Source organism: Vulpes lagopus, chromosome 12 (assembly GCF_018345385.1).
Source record: "Vulpes lagopus strain Blue_001 chromosome 12, ASM1834538v1, whole genome shotgun sequence".
NCBI classification, from domain to species: domain Eukaryota; kingdom Metazoa; phylum Chordata; class Mammalia; order Carnivora; family Canidae; genus Vulpes; species Vulpes lagopus.
Window position 1 is genome coordinate 7,640,315 of NC_054835.1, and position 12,144 is coordinate 7,652,458.

The 12,144-nt window shown below is 48.1% G+C and overlaps 1 protein-coding gene across 1 annotated transcript in view; it reads left to right on the plus strand.

The window, feature by feature from the left end:
• Positions 1-1,909: 1,909 nt before the first annotated feature.
• Positions 1,910-12,144, plus strand: part of HMCN2 (hemicentin 2) — a 146,592-nt gene continuing 136,357 nt past the window's right edge. The window contains 1 exon segment of the mRNA XM_041724913.1: positions 1,910-2,564. Coding sequence (XP_041580847.1) covers positions 2,312-2,564 — 253 coding nt within the window. The 5' untranslated portion in view covers positions 1,910-2,311.

Here is a 12,144-nt window from a genome sequence, read left to right on the forward strand (position 1 = left end):
TGAAATGTCACTGTCTGTAAGCCCTGCCTGATCCTGGCTCCTGTTCGCCTTTGCTTTTCCACAGCTGGAGCCTCTCTTCTCTCTCCAACAGCTGGCCCAGCCCTGCCCAGGCTCTGGGGCCAATCACCGCCTTAGCCCAGGGAGATTTAAAGAGCTAGCGTTCCAAAGTGCAGGTGACTCAACTTCCTGTGAGCGCCGCTGTGAGTTCTACTCTGGCCGGGGCCTGGGTGCTTGGCTCCCACCCCACCCTGGGAGACAAGGAGCTCCATGAAGATCATTTCCCCTGGACTCCAGCCCCTCTTACACAAGGGCCTTGCCCTGGTCTAGAAGTGAGTCCCTGAGGACAGCCAGGGATGCCACTTCTCGCTTCCCCGCCATTGCCAATGCCCAACAAACAGGCCTCCCTGATACCCACTGACCCATTCATGGAGCAAGACTTCCTTGGGCACCTGCTGGGTCCCAGGCACTGGGTCTGTGCTGCCACAGAGCTCACACTCAGGGTGGAGGGGACAGACTTGCAGATATGACACTGGTGATAGTGTGGTCTGTGTTAGGACAAAGGATCAGGCAAGGGGCTGTGGAGGTGACTGAAACAGCCTCAGAGATGGGATATGAGCTGAGATTGAAGAGGAAAGAAGAGGTATGGGTTGGGGAGGGGATGACTTCCTCCTGGTTGAGGGCTCTGAAGGGGCAGGGGCTGGAGAGCACCCCACCCCCCATGCTGACAACCAGTCACTAACCCAGCACCCTTAGCTAGGTCTAGGGGCCTACCTGTCCTTGTCCTGGGAACATGGTTTTGTCAGAGGAGGGAGTGGGGTGGGGGTGAGCTGCCCTCTCTCACATGGCTCTCAAAACCAGGCAGGCCCACCGTCTCTTCCTTATCTATTGAGGCAGCATTTAGTGAGTCCCCAGCGTGTGCCAGCGACTGGGCTGGGAACTGGGAGCTAACTGGGAGAATTAAGACACAGCCTTGTCCTTGAGGGGTTCTTAGCCAGTGAGGAGGGAAGGATAGAACAAGCCAGGAGAGCACCGCCTGAGATGAGCAATGGTGGCAGAAATGAGCTCTGTTAGGGCCGGGGAGCCCCAGGCAGCACCAGGAGCACCTCACAGGTGTTCTGGAACCTTCTCAAGCAACCCATGGGATCTGGTGAGGTAGGTGGGCAGAGGCGCATCCCCCATCCTCTGGAGTCATCAGGTGACCTGTGACAATGTCTTACAACACTTAGGGGAGGCAGCAGAGCCCAGGGACTTTGGAATCTCTCTAAATATGGCTTCTGGGATCCCTGGGTGGCTCAGCGGTTTAGTGCCTGCCTTTGGCCCAGGGCGTGATCCTGGAGTCCCAGGATTGGGTACTGCATCGTCGGGCTCCCAGCATGGAGCCCCCTTCTCCCTCCTCCTGTGTCTCTGCCTCTCTCTCTGTGTCTATCATAAATAAATAAATAAATAAATAAATAAATAAATAAATAAATATTAAAAAAAATAAATATGGCTTCTATGCTTGTCTCCACCTCTTGAGGGCTGAGCGACTTTGGGCAAATGACTTACCCTCAGTTTGCAGCTGACTGAACCTCGGTTTGCGCATCTGTAACGTGGGTTTTGTGCTAGTTCTCTCCCTCTAGGGTCGCAGCGACCACTGGAGGAAATAAGAACTATGTAAAACACGCTTTGCACATAGTCGGTGCTCAGCTTACGGTGCTTTGGTTATGACAGTGATAACAGCAGTAACTGGGAAGCGCAGACGCCCCTGCGGAAAGGAAAGGCCTTGCACCGCCTGTGTGTGCCGCGGTGGAGGGGGTCGGCTTAGGGGGGTGGGGGGAGAGCAAGCCGAGCCAAGGCCCTGCGAGGCCAGGCCTCCGGGACAGGGGCGGTCGCGCCGCCCCTCCCTCCCCCCCCCCCCCAGCCGGGCGCGCGGTCGGCGGGAGGCGCAGGTGTCCGCGGCGTCCCGCGCGTCCCCATCCCTCCGTCCCTCGCCGCCTTGGCCGCGGCCCCAGCTCCCTTCTGCCGTCCGCCCCGCGTCCTCCGCTAACCTCGGGTCTGGACTGGCGAACAGCGGGGCCGGGAAAGTTTGAGTCACGGTGGGGGGGGCGGAGGAGGCGGGCCGCGACCCCGAACGGGGTGGGCTCTAGGACCCGCCTCGGGCTCCCAGCAGGGGACCCGCCGCGAGCCCGCGCCCCGCAAGCCCCGGCCCCGGCGGAGGGAGACTCCGGGAGGGCCGCCGCGCGCTGGGAGGGCCGCCGAGCCGGGGACCGTCGCGCTCGCAGCCACCCGCGCGCCTCCACCCGCGGCCGCCGCCGGTCGCCCCGCTCGCACGATGCCGCGCGCCCCGCTCCTGCCGCTGCTGCTGGCGGTCTCGGCGGCGGCGGTGGCGGCGGTCGGCGAGCCCGGGCCGGCGCTGCCCCTTCCCACGGGGGACGCCACCCTGGCCATCGTCTTCGATGTCACCGGCTCCATGTGGGACGACCTGATGCAGGTGCTGGACGGAGCCTCGCGCATCCTGGAGAGCAGCCTGAGCCGCCGCCGCCAGGCCATCGTCAACTACGCGCTGGTGCCCTTCCACGACCCAGGTACCCCGACCCCCGGCGCCCTGGCGCGGGGCGCACCTGGAGGTCCGCACGGGGCTCGGCGGCCGCGCGCTCGCGGCCCGCGCACCTGGGAGGCCGCCCCGGGCTTGCCCCGGGACCCGCTTCAACCTGTGCCGCGCCTGGGGGTGGCGGGAGGCCTCGCCGGGCTGGTGACGGAGAGCCGTGTGGCCGCCACCTGGCTGTGTGTCTTGGGCAGGTGACCTCGCCTTCCTCGTTTATGAAACCGGGGGAGAAACTGTCCCCAGCACTTACCGAGACACACGTGCGACAGACGCATTCGTGCTTAGGGCCTGGCACGCGATGAGCCTTTGCAGGGCTTATTACTTTGGGTTGATTCTTAGAATTTGTCCCCAGCATGGGCTTTACAAAAGAAAGCTCTTTTCTAAAAAAGAGCCCCCGAGGCTAGGCAGACCCACGCCTGCCTGCCTGCCTCGTTTTACCCCTGACCGGTTTTCCCTAGGAAAACAGCGGCTCCCCCAGGTCGCCCCCACCGGCCAGGTTCCTGCCCCTGCACGCAGCACCTTGTCCCCTGCAGCCGCCTGGGTTCCAGCTCAGTGTTAGGGGCAGGGCCTTGAAAAGGTCCCTGGGAGACCCCACTGTGGGCGGTTCAGGTGATCAGCTGCTGAGTAAGGCTGCAGACCCCCGACCTTCTGAGGAGCGGGGCTGCCTTTTCTGCCAACGGTTTTTGATGAAAAACTTCAGACTTCCAGCAAAACCGGGGCAGGAGGGCAGTCCATTGAACACCTGTCTGCCTGCCCACCCAGATCCCATGATTAATATTTTACTGTTTGCTGTAAAATACATGTCTCTCCATCTAGCCACCTCTCAATCCAGAACCATAGCTTTATAAAGCCAAAAATAACATAAAAATGGCAGATTCCTTGCGGTATTGTACTACAAAGTGCCTCAGGCTGAGCAAATAACAATAACCCAAGGTTATATGAGATAGTAAGCCTTTTTTAGAATAATGTGCCTTTATTAATCACAACAGCATTACAGATTTTTGCAAAATGTGCAACAGTGGGTGTGACTTAATCCTGTGCAGTCCTGGGGCTGGATTTGGAGATTCTTCTGCTTCCAGGAGTCCCTGAGGCTGGCGGGTATGGAAAAATATTTCTGGGAACAAAAGGATAGCTCCCACCTGGGGGTCGGGGACAACAAAAGTTGGGGGAGTTGTGAAGCGGGTGGGATGCAGGGTGTGTCCTGGGGTTTCAGCTCAGACACAGGTCACCTTCTATCTCCCTAGTGCTCTCTCTCCCTTTCTGGATTATTCTTGGGCTTCCAAAGATATCACGCTGAAAGAGCTGAGAGGTCATCCAATCCACACTTTTTTCTTACGGATGGAGAAACTGAGGCTCAGGACATGGATGGGGCTTACCCAAAGCCACCTGCCAGGATGATGTAATTTCTGATTCATAACCCACATTTGTCTCCAAAATGCTTGGCTGCAGTTGCAGGGCAGGATAGCAGCCTGCTGAAGCCAGACTCAGTGTCCCAGGCTGGGGCTCCTGAGGGCTGTTCTCCCTGCTCCACCTGTAACTGTGGTCTCCCTGAAGCCCTTTTCTCACCCCCCCCCCACCAGCCTTTCCTCCCTTCTCTGGACACCAAGCAGGTGTGCGCCTCTCTGACCTTCCCCAGTGCTCTTTGAGACAAAAATGCCAGCCTTCCTCCCCATTCCCCAAACCATCCTCCCTGCAGACACACCCAGGTCCAAGTGCAGAGGGGGACCTAAGCGTTTAGTGAGCCTGTTCTGTGTGCATAGCCTTTATTAGTCCCCCCTTTGTGAAGGGGGCAGGCTTCCCTGCAAGGAGCGAGCATCCTGCTGGGGACAGGCCAAGTGGAGAGCAGGAAGTGTTACAGACTGGCTCAGGCACCAGCTCCTGACCATGGGTCGATGGGTGGGCAAGGGAGGGTGCTGATGGAAGGCTCTTGGAGGAAGCAGCACTGGAGCAGGGATTGCACACGAATGAATGTTTATCAGCTTTTCACTGTTTGCCTGGCCGATGTTGGGTGCTGGCAATGCAGTGGGGGTATCCAAGTAGGGACTAGACTGTGGTTTAGGTTTGGCCGTCTTTTGAATTGGCCAGTGGCATTCCCTTTGGCAGAAGAGGAGCTCCAAAAACAGGGGTCTTAGCTGACTTTTGAGGCCCCCAGGGCTGCAGGCATAGAGGGCTTTCTAAAGGAAACCCCCATCCTGAACCCCGAGGACCAGTCCTTGCAGGGGGAATATTAGTGGCTCTGGGTTGGGAGTATTTGGAGAGAAACTAGGACCCGTGCCTCGGAAATATTCTTAAAGTTTTTATTTTTTATGATTTTATTTATTTATTCATGAGAGACACAGAAAGGCAGAGACAGCAGAGGGAGAAGCAGGCTCCCTGCAGGAAGCCTGATGAGGGGCTTGATCCCAGGACTCCGGGATCACACCCTGAGCCCTGAGCCGAAGACAGACGATCAACCGTTGAGCCACCCAGGCGTCCCCCTTAAAATTTTAAAAGATTTTATTTATTCACGAGACACACACATACACAGAGAGAAAAAGAGAGGCAGAGACACAGGTAGAGGGAGAAGCAGGCTCCATGCAGGGACTCGATCCCCGAACTCGATCCTGGGACTCCAGGATCACGCCCTGGGCCGAAGTCAGGCACTAAACCGCTGAGCCACCCAGGGATCCCCCCCCCCACCTTAAAGTTTTTAAATGAAAAAAGTGGTTATGTTCCCAAACTAGAGAGCATTTTGTTAATGGTTTCATCTTGGCTGAAAATTTAGCTCATTTTCAGTTTTTTTTCATTGTTAAAATGTTGCCAAAAAAAAAACCCCCACTCCTGTGCAAATATTTCAATCTCTGATTGTTTTTTCCATAGGGTAAAGTTTCGAGTGTGGAATTCCTAGGCCATTTTTAACACACTAAATGGGTGGGCAACTCTTCAATTTGTTTTCCAAAGTGTTTCAGGAGTGTAAGCTTCTACCAGCAGCTTTTGAGGGGCCCGTTTCAGAGCAGCCACCCCCAACACTGGGTATTAAGATAAAAACATTTTCTTTTTCCCTAATTCGAAAGATGGAAAATTTTTTTTTTTTTTTTTTTTTTTTTATTTATGATAGTCACAGAGAGAGAGAGAGAGAGGCAGAGACACAGGCTGAGGAAGAAGCAGGCTCCATGCACCGGGAGCCCGATGTGGGATTCGATCCCGGGTCTCCAGGATCGCGCCCTGGGCCAAAGGCAGGCGCCAAACCGTTGCGCCACCCAGGGATCCCGAAAGATGGAAAATATTTTAATTTCTAGCAAGGTCCAGTGTATTTTCAAGTGTTCACTAGATTTTTGTGTGTGTGTGTGTGTGTGTGTGTGTGTGTGTGTGAATTTCTTCTTTTGCACATTCTCATCAGTGCCTTTACTTGTTTTCCCATTGGGGTTTTAGTGGTTTTCTTATCAATTGGTATGTGCACTTTATATTGATGATATGAACTCTTTTTTGTTGTGTGATTAGTATTTTTCCTGATTGTTTGCCTTTTAGAATTGTTTGTGATTCCTAGTGGTCTGAAATTAATTAATTAATTTTCCTGGTGGTCTGAAATTTAAAATGTTTGTGGAGCAAAATCTGTTGACTTTTTCCCTTTGTAATTTCTTCTTCAACATGCTTAGAAAGTTTTTTTTTTTAATTTCTTATCACAAAATCATGTTAGGTACATATTGTAGATTTTTTTCAGCAGTTCTCTTTTTTATATTTAAATCTTTAACATGGAATTTTTTTAAAAGCTGGTGTAAAAAATAATCTAACGTCATTTTTCCAGGATGGGATCGTTGTTCGGGTATATTTTATCAAACAATCTCCCCCCTTTTCTTCATTTATTTGGAACTGCCTTTATCCCAAATTACTTTATCTATTAAGAATTTATCTGGGCTTTCCATTCTGTTTTGTTATATGGAAAATCTTGTGCCAAGAGCATATTATATTCATTATTTGGTTTTACAATATGTACTAATAAGGCAGATGCTTCCTCATATTCTTATTTCTTTAAAATATTTTTTTGGGGGCACCTGGGTGGCTCGGTGGTTGAGCATCTGACTTGGGCTCAGGACATGATTCTGGGGTCCTGGGATCGAGTACCTCATTAGGCTGCTTCTCCCTCTGCCTGTGTCTCTGGCTCTCTCTTTGTGTCTCTCAAGAATAAATAAGTTATCTTAAAAAAAAACACACACAAAAACATTTTTCCCCCAGGGGTGCCTAGGTGGCTCTGTTGGTTGAGCATCTGACTCTTAATCTCAGCTCAGGTCTTGATCTCCGGGTTGTGAGTTCAAGCCCCATGTTGGGCTCTGGGCTGGACATGGTGCCTACTTAAGATAAATAAAATTTTTTTTAAAAGGTGTTTTTTTTTTTTAATTCCCTCTCTGGCTTTACTGAAAAGTAATTGACACATAATATTGGGTTAGTTTAAGGTGTGCCACATGTTGATCTGATACATTTGTGTGTTGCAAAATGATTGCCACCATGGCATTAGCTAACACCTCCTTTGTGCCACTTAATTACCATTTCTTTTTGGTGGTGAGAACATTTAATATGTACTCTTTGGTAATATTCAAATAAATGATACAGTATTAACCATAATTACCAACTTATACATTGGATCTCTAGAATTCATTTACCTTCTAACTGAAAGTTTCTGTCCCACTTCTCCCACCCTCTAGTGCCTGGTAACCACCACTCTACTCTCTGTTTCTGAGTTTGGCTTTTTTAGATCCCACATCTAAGTGAAATCATACAGTATTTTTCTTTCTCTGTCTGACTTATTTCACTTCGCATAATGCCCTAAGTGTCCATCCATGCTATTGCAACTGGCAGGATTTCTTTTTCATGACTGGATAATATTCCGACATTCCATAATATTCCTGTCCATGCATATATGTACTGCATCTTTTTTATCCATTCATTAGTTGGTAGTCAAAACAAATTTTAAAGGCTCCTGGTTGGCCCAGTCGGTGGAGCATGGGACTCTTGATCTTGGGGTTGTGAGTTTGAGCCCCACCTTGGGTATAGAGATTACTTAAAAAATAAAAAATCTTAAAAATTACTTTAATAAACTTTTAATTTTAGCACAGTTTTATTTTAGATTTACAGATTTATTGCAAAGATTGTACAGAGGTTTCCATATGCCTGACACCTAGTTTTCCCTGTGATTGACATGTTGCATTGCTATAGTACATTTATCACAATTAACCAACTGATATTGGTGTGTTATTATTAACTACTGTCCATTATTCATTCAGATTTCCTCAGTTATTCCTTAATGTCCTGTTTCTGAGTGCATCCAGGATCCCACATTATATCCAGCTGCCGTGTCCCCGTAGGCTCCTTTGGTTGTGACCGTTTCTCAGACTTTGTTTTTGATGACCTTGACAGTTTGGATGAAAATCACTCAGACGTTTTGTCCCTCGGTCATGATTTGTCTGGTGTTTTTCTCTAGTTAGACCAGGTGATGGGAGGAAGACCACAGAGGAGCAGTGCCATTCTCATTATGTTCTGTCAAGGGTACATACCATCAATATGACCTGTCACTGTTGATGTTGACCTTGATCCCATGGCTGAGGTTGTCAGTTGTCTCCACTGTGAAGTTCCTCTTCTCTTTCTCCCTTTCTGTACCGTCCTCTTTGAAAGAAAGTCACTGTGAGCAGCCCATGCTTCAGAAGTGGGACACTGTGCCCCACCTTACCAAGGTTGGAGAATCGGCATGAATTATTTGGAATTCTTCTGCATTGGAGAGTTGCCTCTTCTTCCCCATGTATTCAGTCATCTCTATGTCTCAGTATGGTCTCATGGATATTTATCCTGTCCTCTGGGTTATAACTCAATACTACTTTATTTTGTCGCTTAGTTCTTCCAACTTTGGTCATTGGAAGCTCTGTTGATATCTATGTGCCTTTGGCATGCCTCCATTGTGTGTGTGTGTTTTATTTATTTATTTTAAGGATTTAATTAATTAATTAATTAATTAGAGAGAGAATGCATGAGCAGGGGGAGGGGCAGAGGGAGAAGCAGACACCCCGCTGAGCAGGGAGCCCGACACAGGGCTGTATCCTAGGACCTTGAGATCATGACCTGAGCCAAAGGCAGACACTAAACCAACTGAGCCATCCAGGCACCCCCGAGTATTTTAAAGCACTGTCTCACTTCCCGGCACTACAAGATGTTCACAATTCATATTTTCTGCCTCAGTCCTAGCTCTAACAATTTTATCCAAGCAGCCCTGGCTCCTTCTATTGAAAAATGGTCCTAGATAGTAGGATCTGAGTGTTAGGTTTACTGGGATGTCACTGCTTCTAGACCTTTGGCTGACAGAGCAATGAGGGGATGCTGCATGGGAAATTTGTGTATATACCTATAAGTATTTCTGTAGATAACCATCTGTTTCTATAGTAAGCTGGATGGGATTTCATACAGATGTCTCCAACTCTGGTTTTATTACCATATAGATCACTCCATAGATCATTCCCCTTGCTTATCTATAACCTCCCATCCAACAGTAACAGACCTGGCTCCCACCACCCACCATGTGTTTACTTAGTGGTTCAGGCACAGTATACAGAGAAGTGGCTTCAGCGTCGTTAACTTGTACCCCACGGGAAACAATTTTATTACCTAGAGTCAGTTCTGCCTTTAGTCTTACAGACTGTTTTATTTGCAGAGTGACTTAGGCCAGTATCTTATTCATCTTCTTTAGTTTCAGAATATTCTTGAATATTCTTTCAGATGACAAACAGAAAAACTTAGTCAACTTCCAAACAAACAAACAAACAAACAAACAAAAAAAAACGTATTGTGATTTTGCTCAGAATTGTGTGAAATCTTGATTCGGGGGAAAATTGTCACAAAAAAAATTTAGTTGTTTCCATCGAGGATGCACGCCTCTTCATTTGTTCACATATTTATTTCCTTTCATAAAGATTTATAGTTTTTTTTTCCTTATAGGTTCCACCCATTTCTTTTAAAGATCATTTCTAAGTATTTTGTTTTTTGTTGCTATTTTGACTAAGAAATTTTTTCCATTACATTTTTTGCAAATGAGTATTCTTGGTATGTTGGAAAGCAGTTCATTTTCATATATTTATTCTGTTTCCAACGTTCTTACTGAAATTTTTTTTTTAACTACTTCTGATTTTTTTGGGTAACGGCTTGAGTTTCCTAAATTGGCAAACATAGCCTGTCCAAATTATAATTTTACCTTACTTTTCCAATCATATATTTCACTTGTTTGAAATATCTCATGGTCTTTATCAGCCAGAACTTTCAGAACAATGATAAATACACAAAGAGCAGCTGTGGTCACTCTTGCCTTGCTTCTCATTATTTGCCGCTGTGTGATGTTGGCTCTCCGTTTGAGGTTTTCTTCAACAAGTGAACGAAGATGATGCTTTCACTCCTAGTTTACTAAGGGTAAAAAACAAACAAACAACACCCCAAAACAAAACAAAAAACAACAACAAAAAACCCTCAAATAGGGATGGGTGCTGAATTTTAGCCATTGGATTTCTGGTTTTGTTAAGATATTTGTAAGCTCTTCCTCCTGTTGACCTATTGATGGGATTCCTTCATTTTTAACTATTTCCACATTCCTCATATAAGCTCTGATCAGTCATGGATGATTTTTCATATACAGCTGGATCCCATTTGCCAGTGTTTCATTTGGGGAATTTTGCATTTTGTTTCAGCATGTCAGATCAGTAAGTGACATTCTTTCTCTGTGCCCTTTGTCAAGTTTTGGCATCAGGACTTGGTTAACTCTTTTAGTTAGCACCTTAAATTATTAAGTTTTCTCCCCAAATTGCAAAAGTTTTCTTTTGAAGTTTATTTAGATTTTTAGTAATCTCTCCACCCAATGTGGGGCTTGAACTCAGTGACCCTGAGACCAAGAGCCTCATGCTCCATTGACTAAGCCAGCCAGGCCCCAAATTGTAATATACAATGTCCCCAAAACTAATATACACTGGTAAAATATTCTAATAATACTACTCTCAAGGGATGCAAATGCTTTTCATGATTTTGCATCCTTGCAGACCATGTGTGTGTGTGCAATTCACTCTTATACTATACGTATGTGCACCTAATTTTTTATTACATAAAAAATAGAATTATGTGACACCTACATTTTTTGCAACTTACTTTTCTTCCCTACACAATATATCGGGTATCTTTCCATGTTGGGAAATATCAATCCACCTCAATGTTTTTAATGACTACATAAGATGTGACAGAAGGAATCTTCATTGATCTTAATCCTATCTTGAATTGCCAGCCATTCCCATATTGCAGAAAATAGATCACTTTCAGTTTCTTGACCACAAACCCATACACATTTGCAAACATATCTGAATGATAGAGTCCCAGAAATGCAATTACTTTGTTAAAGCATATGCACATTTAAAATTTTGCTAGATATCCCTAAACTGTCCTCCAAAAATGCTGTGCTATCCTGCCTTCCTACCAACAGAGTTTGAGACTGCATTTTCCCCACATCACACCTTGTTGACCTCTGAGGACATCATTCTTCCCTTTCTTGCTAATTTGATAGGTGCTAAATGATGTCCCATTTTAATTTGCATATGTTTGGTTGTTAGTGAGTTTGAGCATCTTCTCTGGGTTGCCAGGTACACTGCCAGCTTTCCTCAGGGAACAGGGGTGTTACTTGGTCTGGGACGAGGATACAGGCAGGCAGGGCTGACATGTTCATTCACAGCATGGCCTGTGAGTGGGGGTGGCTGAGCCTCTGGCTGCAGACTGTGTGTGTACTGTCACCCCAGAGCGACATTGCTATTACCCAGCCACTCATCATGAGATAGATCTGAGTGGTTCTTGCTCCAGAGGGGAGAGTCCAGCCCTTTGGCCTGGCCCCTATGCTTTTCTCCTTGGAGGTTGGGGGTTCTGAGCTGCCTGAGAGGTGTAAGCTGGATAAGACACATCCTTGTCATTGATGGTGCCTCATCCAAGGGCAGTGTTCCTGCCTGAGGTTTCCAGGCATGAGTCTATGCAGGGCAGGGGTGTGAAGAGAAAGAGGTTGGGGATGGCTTTGAGAGGAAGAGTGCCAAGGTAAGGATGCAGGGGGTCTGATGGCAGGAGTCTGCATAAAGGGGCTGGGATGGGCTGGATGCATCAGTCTGGTCCCCAGGGATCCCAGACAGACCCATTATTCACTCACTCCATAGGTGATTCTCAAAGGATGACCACAGGCCAGGCAGGGTGCCAGCTGGCCCTGGAACCTTCAGTCAATCCTGGCCCACAGCAAAGGGCCAAGTTCATTAGCCACAGTGTGGTCCCTGGTACAGAGAGGCCCTGGTTGCCCTGAGAGGTGGGGATATAGGAGTGACATTCGAGTTGAGGTAGAGAGGAACTGGCAGGGGTGGGGGTGAGGGAGAGCCTGGACAGATTGGGGAAGAGCACTCCAAGCTGAGGGAACAGCAGAAATCATGGCTCTGTGGCTGCCAAGAGTGTGGATGTGAACATCTTGAAGATGGCAGGGCCTGGCTGATGTGGACACGTAGGGCAGAGCCCGAATCCATTGGGTGTTCAGGGCAAGG